The 18,516-nt window shown below is 44.3% G+C and overlaps 1 protein-coding gene across 6 annotated transcripts in view; it reads left to right on the top strand.

Moving 5' to 3' along the window:
* The window catches only part of TTC7B (tetratricopeptide repeat domain 7B), a 263,594-nt gene that overhangs the window by 51,042 nt on the left and 194,036 nt on the right, over positions 1 to 18,516 (top strand). For all 6 annotated transcript variants that reach the window (XM_043472771.1, XM_043472777.1, XM_043472773.1 and 3 more), the window contains exon 4: positions 16,793 to 16,923. In XM_043472771.1, the coding sequence (XP_043328706.1) occupies positions 16,793 to 16,923 (131 nt within the window). The remainder of the gene's footprint in view (positions 1 to 16,792; positions 16,924 to 18,516) is intronic.

Below are 18,516 nucleotides of genomic sequence, written 5' to 3'. Positions count from 1 at the left end.
TTTTTCCCCTTCAGAAGCTGCTGCTTATTTTTTTTGAAGTCTTTAGATCTCTTCAGGGGCAGTGAAAAAACAGTTCAATAGAAAACTATCCATGAGTGGAGGGAAGGGGGCGGCAAAGTGGGGGTCGGGGGGTCCTTGCCAAATGCTTTTGTCCATGTGCAAGCTCCAGAAAATGTGGGAGCACAGGTGTGAGAATGGGGGAGCCGTGAGGCCGTGTCCTGCTGCGGACCTGCAGTGTCAGCTGCCGGGAGCTGTTTATCCCGCCGAGGTGCTCCCTCAGGCCTTGTCCCACCTGGAATGAATGATTCTGTGAGTCCTGGGAGGCGGGATGCCACACATCTCAGGTTGCAAGTCAAAGCTTCCTGTTTATATTTAGATGGTGTAAGAAGAGTAAGAGCCGTTTTATTGCTGCTGACCCATATTCATATTTCATGTTGGTTGTGTTGATTGACTCCTCATTGGTTCTTATCTGGGGATCAAACAGAGACTTAAGGAGCCCAAAGAAACTTTGGGGCTTAGTTGAAGGTCCACTGGGGTGATTGGACTTAGTTCTTCTGATACCATGTCTGGCTCAGTCTCTGTACTTTTTACCTTGTGTTGGAAATGTCTCCTCCATCCCAGTGGTGGGGCTTCTCAAGGGAGAGGACGGGGTCCGCTCTGTGAAGCCCAGCCGTGGTGCCTGGAGAGAACCGTGGGGTGGAGAAAGGGAAGGCGCAGCAGCTCACTGACCACTCGGGTTCCTCGCTGTCGTCACGGCTCCACTTTGTGCAATAGGGATCCCCTGAGGAGGACGAGTCCACTCTTCTTAGGAAAGAAACTGGAACCAAGACCAAAGTTTACATGGCATCATGTGTTAACAATGGAGGAGGAAATGGCAACCCACTCCAGTATTCTTGCCTGGAAAATTCCATGGGCAGAGGAGCCTGGCGGGCAAGAGTCCATGGGGTTGCAGAGGGTCGGACACGTCAGAGCAGCTGAGCACATACACACGTGTATTTGCAAGACCGAGGGTCTGTGCTAGCGTGTTAACCATGCTTGATTCCAAGTGGTGGGGATGCAGTTCATTGCTTTGTCGTCTCGTTGCCCTTCTATATTTTTCAGATACTCCTCAGAAAGTTGAGGAGTATTGCTCTTCTCCCCAGGAAAGGTGTTTAGTTGATAATAATAATTATTGTTTATCAATAGTAGCCCGGACTGGACTAACCTCATAATAATCAATTAGAGCAAATGCTTTTATTTTCATCTGCTTGATGAGGAAACAGAGGCCCCAAGATACTGAGAAAGTTGCTCAAAGTCACAGAGTTAGAAAATGGAGATGCAAGGGTTTGAATCCAAGTCTGTCTAATTATGTATTTTCATGTGTTTATCATGTTTGTGTGTTTTCACTTATTATTTTACCCAGCATATTGGTTGTAGATCACAGTTTGTGATTTTTGGCACAAAGATTAGAAATGTTACAAGGAGACATAGGATTATCCCTTGACCTACCAATTCTATTTAAGGTATATTTTCAAGAGATGTGAAAACATATGTCCATACAACAACCAATACGTGAATATTCATAGCAGCATAATTCATAATATCCAAAAAGTGTAAAGAACCCAAGTGTCGGTCAGCTGATGAATGGGTAAATAAAATGTGTTACCTCCATACAATGGAATATTAGTCAGCCATAAAGCCTGAAGCATTTGGAGCTAGATAGAAGTGGAAGTTGTACAGTATCGTGAGTGTAATGAAAAGTGAAAGCGAAGTCGCTCAGTCGTGTCTGACTCTTGTGACCCCATGGACTGTAGCCTACAAGGTTCCTCCATCCATGGGATTTTCCAGGCAAGATTACAGGAGTGAGTTGCCATTTCCTTCTCCAGGAGATCTACCTGACCCAGGGATTGAACCTGTGTCTCCCGCGTTGTAGGCAGACGCTTTACTGTCTAAGCCACCAGGGAAATGTTGTTCATGAATGTAATAAATATCGCTAAATTGTTCACTTTAAAATCGTTCATTTCATGTCATGTGAATTTCCCCTCTGTTTGAAAGAAAGGAATGGAGTATTGATATATGCTACAGTGGTGGCCCTAGTGATAAAGAACCCATCTGCCTATGCAGGAGCCATCAGAGACATGAGTTTTGTCCCTGGGTCGGGAAGATCCCGTGGAGGAGGGCACGGCAGTCCACTCCAGTGCTCTTGCCTGGGAAATCCCGTGGGCTGAGGAGCCTGGCGGCCACAGTCCACGGGGTGCAAAGAGCCGGACACGAGTGAAGGGACTGGGCGTGCGTGTGCTCGGGCGCTAACTCGTACCTGGTTCTTTGTGACCCCGCGGACTGTATTATTGTGCAAACTGTGCAGAAACCCCCTACGCCTGGAGCTTGTCTCGCGTTGTGCTGAGCTGAACAACCTGTGGGAACCCAGGTGAGAATACACGACCAGCAACCTGGGGCCAGGACTTGCTTTGAGAACCTGGAATCTCTTTTCCTGAGTTACTTCTCGACCTTGGAAATTGAGATCCCTTCAAATTGTCCTGCTGCCTTTGAAGTCCTTGCCAAATTGTAGTGAGGTTTTTCTGGTCCTTCCAGTTTTAAACTCCTCTGTGGATCATATTACAGCAAAGCCCCGGGGCTGGGTGTACCTGGCCTCTGCCTGGCTTCAGAGATGCGGTTAAGATAAACAAGGAAACAATGCCTAATGCTGTAGTACGTAGTACCCATAATTATATTTTATAGCCTTTTATTGTGTTGCTTCACTTCATAAGAAATTAATTCCCTGTCCATGTTAATAGATTAAAAAAAAATGCTTGTTTTGGCTGTCAGTCCTGCAGAGTCATCGGCTCAAGATGGTGTTCTAGTAACTCCGCCCTCGTGGCACAGATGAGGCCTGGGAGGCCCAGCCATCCAGGGACTCGCCTCGTTGTTGTTAAATTGCCAAGTCATGTCCGACTCTTTCTGACCCCATGGACTGCATCGCGCCAGGCTTCCCTGGCCCTCACTGTCTCTCGGAGTTTGCCCAAGTTCATGTCTGTGGCATTGATGATGCTGCCCAGCCATCTCATCCTCTGCCGCCCTCTTCTCCTAGGTGAGAGGGACTCGTGTAGGGAGATGCAGCTCCCTGTGGGAGAGGAAGCCCTGCCCTGTGGTCCAGTTTCTATGCCTGTACAATTTGAAACTCATTTTTCCTGTCCCCGCTCTTGTTGGACATTGAATATGCTGTCAGCAGCGCAGTCAGGCAGGATGTGGTGAGCAGAGGTTTGCAGTCCGATGGGCCAGGGGCTGAGACTCGGCTTCATCGGTCACTCGGCGTGGCACTCTAAGTTCAGTCTTATCTATAAAGTGTTATTAACACCTTCCTTGCAAGGGTTGCCTGGAGGATTTTAAGTGGTGTGTGTCGAACCCCAGGCATAGTGCTGGATGCTAAGTAAGGCCTTGATAAATGAACCTGTATTATTGTGGAAACTGTGCAGTCTTGCATGCCCAGATCAGGCTCGTAGCTAAGGGATCTCAAATTTAGAGAGTCCTGAAAGAACTGGGGAGGGTTAACCCCTCAGTGATCAGTGGGGTTTTTTTTGCCATGAGATGTGTAGCTGTCCGTTTCCTCAGCCAAACTTTGAGGGATGCACAGCACTCTAGGAGAAAAGTTGGAGCTCCTTTTCAGAGGCGATGAAACCTTGGTGTGGAAGGAAACAAAGGGCAGAGTCCGGTTTGCCAAATGATGCTGTTTAAGTGCTGCACTCAGTATGCCAGCAAATTTGGCAAACTCAGCAGTGGTCACAGGCCTGGAAAAGGTCAATTTTCATTCAAATCCCAAAGGAGTGCAATGCTAGAGAATGTTCAAACTACTGCACAATTGCACTCATTTCACATTGCTAGCAAGGTAACGCTCAAAATCATTCAAAGTAGTGTTCAAAAATACATGAACTGAAAACTTCCAGATATACTAGCTGGATTTAGACAAGGTAGAGGAACCAGAGATCAAATTGCCAACATCCATTGGATCATAGAGAAAGCAAGAGAATTCCTGAAAAATATCTACTTCTACTCCATTGATTACGCTAAAGCCTTTGACTGTGTGGATCACAACAAAATGGAAAATTCTTAAAGAGGTGGGAATGCCAGACCATCTTACCTGCCACCTGAGAAACCTGTGTGCAGGTGAAGAAGCAGCAGTTAGAACTGGACAGGGAACAACAGACTGGTTCTAAATTGGGAAAGGAGTACGTCAAGGCTGTATATTGTCACCCTGCTTATTTAATTTATATGCTGAGTACATCATGTGAAATGCCAGGCTGGATGAAGCTCGAGCTGAAATCACTATTGCTGGGAAAAATATCAATAAGCTCAGATATGCAGATGACACCACCCTTATGGCAGAAAGTGAAGTGGAACTAAAGAGCCTCTTGAAGAAGGTAGAAGAGAGTGAAAAAGCTGGCTGAAAGCTGAACATTCAGAAAACTAAGATCATGGCATCTAGTTCCATCACTTCATGGCAAATAGATGGGGAAACACTGGAAACAGTGACAGACTTTATTTTCTTGTGCTCTGGAAATCACTGCAGATGGCGACTGCAGGCATGAAATTAAAAGATGCTTTCTCCTTGGAAGAAAAGCCATGACACACCTAGACAGTGTATTAAAAAGCAGAGACATCACTCTGCTGACAAAGGTCTGTATAGTCAAAGCTCTGGGTTTTCCAGTAGTCATGTACAGATGTGAGAGTTGGACCACAGAGAAGTTTGAGTCCTCAAGAAGTGATGATTTTGAACTGTGGTGCTGGAGAAGACTCCTGAGAGTCCCTTGGACAGTCAATCCTAAAGGAAATCAGTCCTGAATATTCATTGGAAGGACTATTGCTGAAGCTCCAATACTTTGGCCACCTGATCCGAAGAGCTGACTCATTGGAAAAGACCCTGATGCTGGGAAGGATGAAGGCAGGAGGAGAAGGGGATGACAGAGGATGAGATGGTTGGATGGCATCACCAACTCAATGGACATGAGTTTGAGTAAACTCTGGGAGTTGGTGATGGGCGGGGAAGCCTGGCCTGCTGCAGTCTATGGGTTGCAAAGAGTCGGACACAACTGAGTGAACAACAACAACAAAGATGCACGTAAATAGAGCAATTTGGAGGCTGAACACACTTGAGCTTTGAAGCGTCCAGGGTTTTCGGCTGCCCCTCACTACCTGGCACCCCCTCCCAACCGTGATGGCCCACTCTCCCTGACGTGCGCACAGCACCATTGCTTCCCGCAGCCCACCCTGCCTCAGATGCTTCGAAGGCTGCCTGGGGCAGGGCACACTTGTCCCAGGTCAGGGGCTGCGTGGTGATCTCAGTTCCGACCCCGTGCAGACTTTAGAAGGGCCAGGGCGCTCCTGTTTCTTTTCCCACAAGATTGGGAGGAGGGTGGTACCCACTGCACAGGCTAATGCATGTTCAAGAGCTTCAGAACAGTCAGGTGTGACCTCGATGAGTTTATTGTCACTGGTCTAATCAAAATGTATTACCCTTTATGGAGAGGAGCTTTCAGAAGTGAACCCCTCTGTGGAAGTTTCCCACGGGGAAGGGAGATAAATCTTGGGTCCAGTGGCTACTCAGTATTGTTTTCTTCCAAGCCTAAGGACTTATTTATTTATTTTTGTCTTTTAATTAGTTAATGAATCATTTGGCTGTGCAGAGTCTTCTTTGCTGCTCACAGGCTTTCTCTAGTTGTGGAGCACGGGCTCTGGGGCGCGTGGGTTTCAGGAGGTGCAGCTCTCAGGTTCTGGAGTGTAGGGTAATAGTCATGGCACACGGGCTTAGTTGCCCCGTGGCATGTAGGATCTCCCTGGACTAGCGATCGAACCCATGTGCCCCACATTGGCAGGTGGATTCTTAACCACTGGACCACCAGGGAAATCCTACTTAGCACTCTTTAAATCACAGCACAGAGTCAGCCACTATTTTCACCCACTATTTTCACTGATGCTTGGTCATGGAGCACTTAACTTCTACCCTCTGGTACCCAGCTTTGATTTTGGAGATGCAGATCTTATTGAGCTGTTCATTAAGCACGGCTATCACACCAGCTGTTTTTCAAGTCTGTTTTTCACTTTTTTTGCCATGCGTTTCTCTGGAAAAAAGAAAGTAACTAAAAACATTATTGATGATAGCTTTCCAAACTGACAAGGCATCATCTGACATGTTAATGAGGGCCAATTTGGACCATGACCTCAGAACTCTGCTTCTCAGACAGTGTTGATCTGATCCTAGACACTTGAAAAGTTACAGTCTAGTCCAGAGGTCCTGTAAGCAGCTTTCGACAGAAAACTGCATATTCTGGAACTGAGCTGCATAGCCATGAATTCACTGTGGTAGATCAAGACTCCGCTGTTGCTCTGAGATGTGTGTGGTGGCATGTGGAATGAATATCACAGCATTTGGGGGAAGGAACAGAGCAGTATTTACCATTAATGGCCTCCTACCTGAGAATGAACTTGCCAAAGACCCATGTGCCAGCCAAGGCCTTGGGTGTTCATGGTGGTGGTGGTTTAGTCACTAAGTCGTGTCCGACTCTTGCGACCCCACAGACTGTAGCCTGCCAGGCTCCTCTGCCCATGGGGTTCTCCAGGCAGGACCACTGGAGTGGGTTGCCAGGTGTTCCTGTTGCTCCCTAGGAGGATGAAGTTGTCTGTCTGGTTGAATAGTCTTGCCGACGGTGCGTGGCTGTGGGCCTGCAGCCCTGGGAGAGTGGACTTCGCATATTCCAGAGTGCCCAGTGCAGGTGAGAGTCACACTGTGTTCACCTGCATCTGCCTTTTCCTTGACTCACTGGGTTTGGCAGGTCCCCGAGGGCCTTGGTCATCTTCATGAACCGTAGTGGTCAGGGTCCCACCTGCAGTAGCGTAAAGTGCCAAAGGCTAGACCCATTTTTTCCCCTGGTCCTTTGACATACTATAGGACTTCCCTGGTGGCCTCAGACAGTAAAGCATCTACCTACAATGTGGGAGACCCACGTTCGATCCCTGGGTCGGGAAGATCCCCTGAAGAAGAAAATGGCAACCTGCTCCAGTATTCTTGTCTGGAGAATCCCGTGGACAGAGGAGCCTGGTGGGCTACAGTCTTTGCTATAGTCGCAAAGAGTCAGACACAACTGAGCGACTTCACTCACTCACTTTGACATACTGTGGAGTTTGTTTCCTTGATAGTAAATCCCGGGTACCAACTTGCGTGATATTTGGTTGCTCCTCGCAGAAGCAGAAGGCAGATTATGAAACAGTTTATCTCTTTGTGTTGTTTTCTGGAGGTTTTAATTTGGCACAAATGAACACTTAGAGCACAGTTAGGAAGCTCTGATCAAGTGCTTGCTTTTGAGTAGTTTTGGAGCTGTTCTGCCAGATAGTGAATTTGCTCAGCTTATCTTGTATTCTCCTTCAGAGAACACTTTAAGAGGTTGAAACAGTTCACAGTGGAGAGAGGATGCTTAGTGAATTTCTCTTATTTTGCAGTCACATAAACAGCTTCGGCTCTAAATGAAGAGAGAGTGAATATTGAGCACTTAGGACTGGAGAGACATTAAAACAGGTGTTATGTATATTCTTCATGTTCAAAAAGTTTAGTAGAGATATGCGCATTAAAAATAGAACTAAATCTCATTTCTAAAGATGAAACCTACAATGTCTAAGATGAAAAATACACTGGATGTGGTTAATGGCAGATTAAACATTGATAAAAAGATTAGTGAGCTTGAAGACATTGCAGTAGACACCATCTAAAAAAGTGGAAACTTTTTTTAAAGTGGGAAGAACATCAGTGAGTTGTAGGATAATTTTGAGTGACCTGAATGTGTGTAATTAGAGGCCCCTAAGAAAGGGGAGGTTTCCCTGGTGGCTCAGTGGTAAAGAACCTGTCTGTAGTGTAGGGGCCGCAGGAGACTCGGGCTTGACCCCTGGGTCGGGAAGATCCCCTGGAGGAGGGCGTGGCAACCCACTCCAGGATTCTCGCCTGGAGAATCCCCATGGACAGAGGTGTCTTGTGGGCTGCAGCCTGTGGGATTGCAAAGAGTCAGACACAGGTGACTTAGTATAGCAAGCAAGAAAGGGGAGGGTCACAAAAAACCTTGAAGAAATAATGGCTGAATGTTTTTCAAATTTTATGAGAACTATAAATCAGATCCAGAAAGCTCAGTGAGGCCCAAACACAATACACATGGAGAAAACTAAACCAAAGCCCTTCATAATCCGGATTGCTCATGATCAGTGATAAAGGGAAAGTCTTAAAAAATAGCCAGAAAAAAGACACATTACATGCAGGTGAATAAACGTAAGGGTGACAGCAGATTTATTCAAAATCCATGTGAGTGAGAATACTTAGAGAGCATCTTTAGTGCTGGGCTAGGGCTGGGGGCAAACTCTCAAGTGAATGAAAATGAAAATATTCTTAAGCATGAAGGCTGAATAAAGCCTCTTCCAGACATGCATGACTGAAAGCCTCATCATCAACAGAACTTCACTGTAAGAAATGGTAAAGGAATCTGTTTAGGGGAAGGAAAATCTGAATCTGCACAAAGGAACAAAGAGCAGTGGAAATCATAGCTATATCAGTGACTATGTCAGTTTTTTCTACCTTATTAAAATGTCTTGAAAAGATAATTGACCTTTTCAACAAGAATAATAATCATGTGGAGTGGGATTTATAATCCGTGTAAAAACATAATGTATATAATAAGAAAATCAGGACAAATAAGAGAGAAATGAAAGTATGCAGTAGTAAAGGTGTTGTCCTACATGTGGAAGAGGTATATATATAGATATATATAGAATATCATTTGGAATGGACTGGGACAAATTAAACCTTAAAGCAGCCACTGACAGTTATGCTTGGAGACTTTCATACCCTGTTCCAGTAAGTGATAGAACAAGTTGACAGGTGATCAGCAAGGATACAGAAACCTTGTTGTTCAGCCGCTAAGTCATGTTGACTCTGTGACCCCGTGGACTGCAGCATGCCAGGCTTCCCTGTCCTTCACCATCTCCCAGAGTTTGCTCAAACTCATGTCCATTGAGTCAGTGATGCCATCCAACCATCTCATCCTCTGTCACTCCCTTCTTCTCCTGCCCTCTGTCTTTCCCAGCATCAGGGTCTTTTCCAATGAGTCAACTCTTTGCATCAGGTGGCCAAAGTACTAGAGCTTCAGCTTTAGCATCAGTCCTTCCAGTGAATATTCAGGGTTGATTTCCTTTAGGATTGACTGGTTTGATGTCCTTGCTGTCCAAGGGACACAGACCATAATGGAATTAATTTAAAAATAAATAGCAGAAAGATCTTTGGACAATCCCTGAGTGTTTAGAAACTAAATAACACATTTTTAAAGAAGAAGTCAAAAGTTAAATTAGAAAGTATTGTGAACTGAAAGAAAATAAAACCACAATGTATCAAAGTTTGTAGGAAACTGCTAAAGTAGTACTTAGTTAGAAATTTATTACACAAAATGCCTATACTAGGAAAGGAAAAAGGTCTCCAATTTATACCTTGGTTTACACTTTAAAAAGCTGGAAGAGGAAGAGGTAAATTAAGTTCAAGGTAATGCAGAAGGAAGAAAATGATAAAGATCAGAGCAGAAGTCAATGAAGTAGAAGACAGAAAAACAATAGAGAAAAATAAGTGAAACCAAAATCAATGGAATTAAAAGATCTTTATTGAGAATTTCAACAAAACCATTCGAGGACTGTTCATGATAGAAATAGAGGACACAAATAGCCAATATCAGGAATGAGACAGAGATGTCACCACTGGAGATGCTACAGACACTGAAAGGATCAGGGAGCATAATAAACAACACGGATCCAATACATTCAACAACTCAGGAGAAGTGGACAGCCTGCTTAAAAGATAACTACAGAAGCTCACTTAAGAACAAGGAGATTATCTGAACAATCCTGTATCAGAGAAATGGAATTTATTGTTAAAAAGCTTCCCCCAAAGAAAACTCCAGGTTCAGATGGCTTTATTGGTAAGTTCTACCAAATATCTAAGAACAAAATAATTCCAAATGAACTCTTTCAGGAAATTGAAGATCAGAGAATACGTCTCAAGTCATTTTATTAGGTAAGGACTTACCCTAATACCAAAACCAGGATAGACGTTACAAGGAAACTATAGACAGATATTCCTCATGAACCTAGATGAAAAAATTTCCAAGCAAGAAATTTAGCAAATCAACTCTAACGATATAAAGAAAGAATAATATATCATCATCAGTGGGATTTATCTCAGGAATGGAAGTTTGGTTTCACATTTGAAAATCAGTAGATGTAATTCACCAGACTGAAAAACTAAAAGAGAAAAGGCCATATGATTGTCTCAGTAGACACAGAAGAAGGATTCAAGAAATTCCAACATCCATTTTGGATGTAAACTCTTAGCAAAATTGGCGTAGAAGGGATCTTCCTCAACTTGGTAAAGGGCATCTGTGAAAAACTTCAACATCAAACTTAGTGTGAAAAGACTAAATGCTTTCTCCTTAAGATCAGGGATAAGATGAGGATGTCTGCTCTCACCACTTTTCAATATTGTGATGGAGGTCCTTGACAGTGCAATAAGGGCGCAAATAGAAATAGAAGGCATACAGATTGGAAAGAAGGAAGTAAAGCTGTATTTTCGAATACCATGATTGATTGTGTAGAACTAATAAATGAATTTAGCAAGGTTATAGGACACAAGATCAATATTCAGAAGTCTATTATATTTCTAAATGTTAGCCATGAACAAAAGGAATTAAAACACTACCACTTATGACAGCATGATAAATATGAAATACTTAAGGGTGGATCTGAGAAAAGATTTGCAAGGCATGCACAGTGAAAGCGGCAAAGCATTTCTGAGAGGTGTAAAGAAGACCTACATAGATGAAGAGACATGCTGCGTTCGCAGGTTGGAAAACTCAATACTGCTTAGATCTCTGCTGCTGCTGCTGCTAAGTCGCTTCAGTCGTGTCCGACTCTGTGCGATCCCATAGATGGCAGCCCACCAGGCTCCTCTGTCCCTGGGATTCTCCAGGCGAGAATACTAGAGAGGGTTGCCGTGTCCTTCTCAAATGCATGCATGCCTGCTACATCACTTCAGTCGTGTCCGACTCTGTGTGACCCCATGGACAGCAGCCCACCAGGCTCCTCTCTCGGTTCTCCCCAAATACACCTACAAATTCAACATTAATCAACCAAGATCCCAGCCAAATTTTTTTGTTTTTGTTTTTAAAGAAATTGACCAGCAAATTTTATGTGGAAATGCAAAGGAATAAGAATAGCTTAAAAAGTAGAACAAAATTGGAACATTAACACTACTTCCAAAATTTATACAGATACGGTAATTTCAAGACAGGGTGATATTAACATAAGTATAAACAAACAGATCATTGGAACAGAATAGAGGGTCCAGAAATAGACTCACATGTTTATGCCCATCTGATTTTTTTAACAAAAGTGTAAAGGCAATTCAGTTGGAGAAAGGAGAAGCTTCAGTAAATTGTACCACAACATCCAGATACCTATTGTCAGAAAAGTAAACTTTGATCCATACTTTGCAACATGTACAAAAAATATGTTAAAATGTAAATGTAAAACCTAGATGTAAAACCTAAAAATATAAAAATTCTAGAAGAACTTTTAGAAGAAAACTTCGTAACCTTTTAAAGATATTAAACCAAAAGTACAATCTATGAAAGAAAATACTGATAAATTTGACTCCATCAAAATTTAAAATTTCTAATCTTCAAAAGACGTGTTAATGGAGATTGGTACTGACACATATACACCACCATGTATGAAGCGGAGAGCTAGTGGGAACCTGCAGTATCACGCAGAGAGCTCAGCTCGGTGTTCTGTGGTGCCCTAAATGGGTGGGGTGGAGGGTGGGGGGCAGATGGAGACCCACGAGGGGAGGAGTGTGAGGATACGTACGGACTATCCGTACGGAATACAGCTGATTCATCGTGTGCAGCAGAAACTAACACAGCACTGTACAGAAACTACACCCGATGGTGGTACATATACACCATGGAATATTACTCAGCCATTAAAAAGAATTCATTTGAACCAGTCCTAATGAGATGGATGAAGCTGGAGCCCATTATACAGAGTGAAGTAAGCCAGAAAGATAAAGAACATTACAGCATACTAACACATATATATGGAATTTAGAAAGGTGATAACGATAACCCTATATGCAAAACAGAAAAAGAGACACAGAAATACAGAACAGACTTTTGAACTCTGTGGGAGAATGTGAGGGTGGGATATTTCAAAAGAACAGCATGTATACTATCTATGGTGAAACAGATCACCAGCCCAGGTGGGATGCATGAGACAAGTGCTCGGGCCTGGTGCACTGGGAAGACCAGAGGAATCGGGTGGAGAGGGAGGTGGGAGGGGATCGGATTGGGAATACATGTAAAAAAAAAAAAAAAAAAAAAAAAAAAAAAAAAAGTAGCAGCACAAATGACAGACTGAGAGAAAATATTTGCAAATTGCATATCTGATGGAGGATTTGTATTTGGAATACATAGAGAACTCTCAAAACTCAATAAGAAAACCAACAACCCAAGAAAAACAAGTAAAAGATTTTAACAGACATTTCACTAAAGAAGATGCACATGAAAAGTCAGTATCACTAGTCATTTTGGAAATGCAAATCAAAACCACACTGAGACACGACTTCACACCTACTGAGAGGGCCGTAATAAAACAGACAATAACAAGTGTTGACAAGAATGTGGAGAAACTGGAATCCTCATGAATTGCCGGTGGGAATGTAAAATGGTATAGCTTTTTAACACTTTAGAAGATATGTTTCTTAAACAGTAAAATGTAAATTTTGTATCTGACCTAACACTTCTGCTTCTAGGTATCTATCCAAGAGAATTAAAAATACATGTTCACACAGAAATTATACATGAGATTTCATGACAGCATTATTCATTATGGACAAAAAAGGAAACAAGCCAAATGCCCACTACTGGAGAATGGACAGATGAAATGCAGTATGTCTATACAGCTGTGAAGAGATATGGATATTGTTGTAACTGGGATGAACGTTGAAAACACTACTAACTGAAAGAAGCTAAACACAAAGGATGACACATGATTTCATTTTTATGCTTTACTTAAAATGAGTGAATTTTATGCCATGTAATTTATCTCTCTGTAGAGCTATTCTTTAAAAATGATACACTGTATACTGGTAATCCAGACAGCATAAGATTGGTGAAATGATAGACAAAAAATCAATAGGGGACTTCCCTGGTGGTTCAGTGGTTAAGAATCTGCCTTGCAAGGCAAGGGATGCAGGTTCAATCCCTGGTTTTGGGGAATCAGGATCCCACAGGCTCATCCAGAGAGTCTGTGAGCCACAACCGGGGAGCCTGTGAGCCACAACAGGAGAGCCTGTGAGCCACAGTCGGAGAGTCTGTGAGCTACAACTAGAGAGCCTGTGAGCTACAACTGGAGAGCCCGTGAGCCACAGCAGGAGAGCCTGTGAGCTGCAACGAAAGATCCCACACAATGCAACAAAGATCTCATATGCCTCACCTAAGATCAGATGCAGCTAAATAAATAAATAACCTAAAAAAATTCGTGAAACAGCATAGAGAGCCCAGAAAAAGACCCACTCGACTATAATCAACTGATTTTTGGCAAAGGAACAAAGGCATTTCAATGAGGGAAAGGTAGTCTCTTCAGCAAATGGTACTGGAAAAAAATGGACATCCACATGCTAAATATATGTGCATATATGGACACAAACCTCGTAACTTTCATAAATATCAACTCACAGTGGATTGTAAACCTATATTTGAAATCCAAACTAAATAAAACTTCTGGAAGATAACACAGGAGAAAATCTAGGTGACCTTGGATTTAGTAGTGGCATTTTAGAGACCACACCAAGAGCACAATCCATTAAAGAAAAAATTGACAGGTTGGACTTTAAGGAAATTAACAACTTTTGTTCTATGAAAGACACTGTTAACAGAATGAAGTCACAGACTGAGAAAATATTTGCAAAATAGATATCTGATAAAGGACTTGTATCCAAAATATATAAAGAACTCAAAATTCAACAATAAGAAAACAAATGACTCAATCTTTTTGACAAAATGACAATAGATCTGACCAGACGTTTTACCAAAGAAGGTATAGAGATGGCAAATAAGTGTTAAAAAATCGATATCACATGTTAGTAGGAAACTAAATTAAAACAGCAGTGAGACACCACTATACATATTAAATGACTAAAATTTAAAAAATTGATAACACCAAATGCTGGCACGGATGCTGAGCAATAGGAGCTCTCATTCATTGCTGGTAGGAATGCAAAATAGTACAGCCACTTTGGAAGACAACTAGTTTAGTAGTTTCTTACAAAGCTAAAAGTAATATTTATTCTTACAAAGCTACTTGTGAATAAAATATATTTACTTAGATATTTCTTAATAAACATACTCTTACCATACAATCCACCAGTTCCTCTTCCCGGTATTTACCCAACGGAGTTGAAAACTATGTGCACATGAAAACCTGCATGTGAATGTTTATAGTAGCTTTATCCGTAATTCCCAAAACTTGTAAGCAACCATTATGCCTTTAAATAGATTAATGAATAAATGGAATATTACTTAGCAACAAAAGGAAATTAGCTATCTGCCTACAAAAAGACTTGGGGGGATCTTAACAGCATATTTCCAAGTGAACAAAGCCAGTCTGAAAAGTCTACATACTGTATGATTGCAGTTGTATGATATTCTGGACAAAGCCAAACTGTAGAGACAGTGAAAAGATGGGTGGTTGCCAGGGTTCAGGAAGAGGGCTAGCGGACTAGATCTCATTTTTGGGCCATGAGTCGGTTTGATGGTATCAGTACGATACTGTGATTGTGGAAACATGACGCTGCATTTGCTAAAACTGATAGACCTGCACAATGCAGAGAGTGAACCCTAATGTAAACGGTGGACTTTAATAAAAAATAAAGTAAATAAAAACAAAAGAAATCATGGTGAAACATGGTGCAGTTCTTCATATCCCAATTTCACCTCAAGAAATCTTTGTTAACCTGTAGCAAAATCTTTCAGAGAAGGCAATGGCAACCCACTCCAGTACTCTTGCCTGGAAAATCCCATGGACGGAGGAGCCTGGTGGGCTGCAGTCCACGGGGTCGCTACGAGTCGGGCACGACTGAGCGACTTCACTTTCACTTTTCACTTTCCTGCATTGGAGAAGGAAATGGCAACCCACTCCAGTGTTCTTGCCTGGAGAATTCCCGGGACGGGGGAGCCTGGTGGGCTGCCGTCTATGGGGTCGCACAGAGTCGGACACGACTGAATCGACTTAGCAGCAGCAGCAGCAAAATCTTTGGCTGGTCCGTGCCTTCTGTGACAGAGTTGTCACCTCTAAGCTCCCAGGCAGGCTGTCCTCAGTGTTGGCTCCCTGCGGATGGAAGTGGTTTTTCTCCTTCCCGTGGAGCACGTCTTCTGTCACCTACAGCTGGAGGGACTGCCGTCGTTTGTTACGAGCAGGTGGGAGGGGCCGTTCTCACAGTGATGCACGGGGCTCTGGGTCACTTGCTGCCCTTCGGCTTGCCTACTCCCCTCTCTGCAGTGGTGCCTACTCTGAAAGTCAGCAGCTCCCTTAATAGGTAGGTGTTGCTTTGGGGGCTGAAGACCCGGGTTCTGATCTCTGTTGTGCTATGAACTGCCTGTCAGGTTTGGGGCATATCTCTTACTTTCCCTCGATGGTTCTCAGCTTCTTCATCTATAAAATGAGTGCGTTTGCCAGGAAACCTCTCAGGCCCTTCCAGTTGCAGATCCTGACTCTCAGTGTGGACGCTTCTCTCACACTCTTCCATGGAGGGGCATGTGTGCACCTATGTGTCTCCCCGTATCTCAGGGCACTTGTAGCAGCGCAAACCCTCCCCACGGGGCTCCCTCTCTGCCTCTGGTTGTAGATGGAAACCCAGAGCCCGATGGGCCCCAGGCTGGTTGCCCAGGACAGGGGCTGAGTCTGGTGCTGGGTTCAGGCAACAGTTGCTCCTCTCGGCATTGGCATTTTTCAGCCTTTCATGCTTTCCTAACCTATCGTGGGCCTGAACTCTCTCTTGGCAAGGGATATCTCCTCTATCTCCAAAGAAGGGCCCAAACTGCAAGGTTCTGGGTGTTTTCTTGGCCTGGAACTGAGAGGTGGTCTGGAGTGTTGTTACTGCAGAAATCTAGGCGAAGAGTTGGAAGATTTTCCTGGTAACTGATGCTCCTGAGTGCATTTAGAAATGTTTTATATTCAATCAGTTAAGCATACATTTTAGAAGATACTCGATATTCTTTACCTTGTTTTGTGCTGTGCTGGAGTGGGTTGCCATGCTCCCCTCCAGGGGATCTTCCCAACCCAGGGATCGAACTCAGGTCTCTGGCTTGGCAGGTGGATTCTTTACTGCTGGGACACCTCGGAAGCCCTAGCCTCACTGTACTTACTTATAAAATTCCAGAAGGATCTTGGGGCATGGTTGAATGAGAAGCTCTGTTAGGTCTGAATGGGATCCTGGTGAAGTACCTGATCAAATTCTCAACCTGGATGTCAGAGTCAAATGGCGCTTTCTGTATATTGAGGGGCCTCTGTCATCCATAACCTCTGGATTTTCTTTCTTATGCTCTGTTTTGATGTTCCATTTTGTCCTTAGAGAGGGCAGAGAATCTGCTTCGCTCATAGTATCTGGCTCTCTAGAGTAATACTAAAAAATTAAGTCACATAAAAAACAACTCACCCAGTTTTTGTATGTTGTTTTTTTTTTTAGGACTTTGTTTAGAGAAGTTGCCTATTTCTTCTTCTACCAGCAGTCTCCGCGTGGACCGGGAGCAGGATATCATCACCTGCTATGAGAAGGCGGGGGACATTGCCCTCCTGTACCTTCAGGAGATAGAAAGGGTGAGTGTGAGGATCATGTGTTTGTTCAGTTGGTAATATTTTAAAATTTCAAACCACATCATACAGAATTGTGATAAACCTCTGGAAGCCTTCAACTTGTCTGTCTCTGGGTGCAAAGCTTTGCTTATATTCTTAAACACTAAGGAGAATATGTTGGTGAATGTGGCTCCTTGTGAAAATAGACAGGTCAGTGTTTGGGAAGCATTTTAACATCCTCTGAACAGAAATGACAATATGTATCCATTTATGCCCTCAGCGCCCTGAAGCTGACTAATCATTCCTGTTCTCATAGGCTAAACAGGTTGAGCTGTATTTGTACAGCTATTCGTACATGGACTATGTACATGGACTGTGTACCAACACAGAGTACATCTGGGGTTTGGGAGGCTCAGTGGTCATGCCAGAGGTCTGTGGGGATTCTCCACCAACCTGCTGGGGGCAGGTGGTGGATCCCCAGGTCATCTGGGATGGTTTACTCCCAGCAGTCAGTGGTTCACTGATGAGGTGGAGATGAAACCAACAGCTGATCAGAGGGCCATGTGAGCAGAGAACGTGTGAGCCAGGGGCTGCGTGAGCAGAGAAGGCATGAGCCGGGGCCACGTGAGCAGAGAACACGTGAGCAAGGGGCCCTGAGCAGAGAACACGTGAGCAAGGGGCCACGTGAGCAGAGAACACGTGAGCAAGGGGCCCTGAGCAGAGAACGCGTGAGCAAGGGGCCACGTGAGCAGAGAACACGTGAGCAAGGGGCCATGTGAGCAGAGAACACGTGAGCAAGGGGCCCTGAGCAGAGAACACATGAGCAAGGGGCCACGTGAGCAGAGAACACGTGAGCAAGGGGCCCTGAGCAGAGAACACATGAGCAAGGGGCCACGTGAGCAGAGAACACGTGAGCAAGGGGCCCTGAGCAGAGAACGCGTGAACAAGGGGCCCTGAGCAGAGAAGGCGTGAGCAAGGGGCCACGTGAGCAGAGAACACGTGAGCAAGGGGCCCTGAGCAGAGAACGCGTGAACAAGGGGCCCTGAGCAGAGAAGGCATGAGCAAGGGGCCACGTGAGCAGAGAACACGTGAGCAAGGGGCCCTGAGCAGAGAAGGCGTGAGCAAGGGGCCACGTGAGCAGAGAACGCGTGAGCAAGGGGCGCTGAGCAGAGAACACGTGAGCAAGGGGCCCTGAGCAGAGAAGGCGTGAGCAAGGGGCCACGTGAGCAGAGAACGCATGAGCAAGGGGCCATGTGAGCACAGAACGCGTGAGCAAGGGGCCTTGAGTAGAGAACGTGTGAGCAAGGGGCCCTGAGCTCGCACCCTCAGGCAGAGGAAGCTGAAGACTGGCTGAGGCTGGGGAGGTGTGGGCAACTTCTGTTTAGAAGGATCCCTGTCTTTTAGCTCTGCCCTTTGTAGTTACTTCCTTCACTTCTCAGCCTTGATTTTCCCATCTGTAAAAGGAGCAAAATAATGGATGCCTACTTCATGGAGTTCCTGTGGGGATTGTAAAAGGTTGTGTCAATAAAGACACTGAACCCAGATGCAGGAACATATCAGATTCTTGGTGAAGGACACATTTCACCAAGAGCAGCAGCTCCTGGCCATGTCTGGCCC

This window comes from Cervus canadensis, chromosome 6 (assembly GCF_019320065.1).
Source record: "Cervus canadensis isolate Bull #8, Minnesota chromosome 6, ASM1932006v1, whole genome shotgun sequence".
Taxonomy (NCBI): Eukaryota; Metazoa; Chordata; class Mammalia; order Artiodactyla; family Cervidae; genus Cervus; species Cervus canadensis.
Note: the sequence above shows the minus strand (reverse complement) of the source record. Positions and strands in the feature narration are given on the sequence as shown.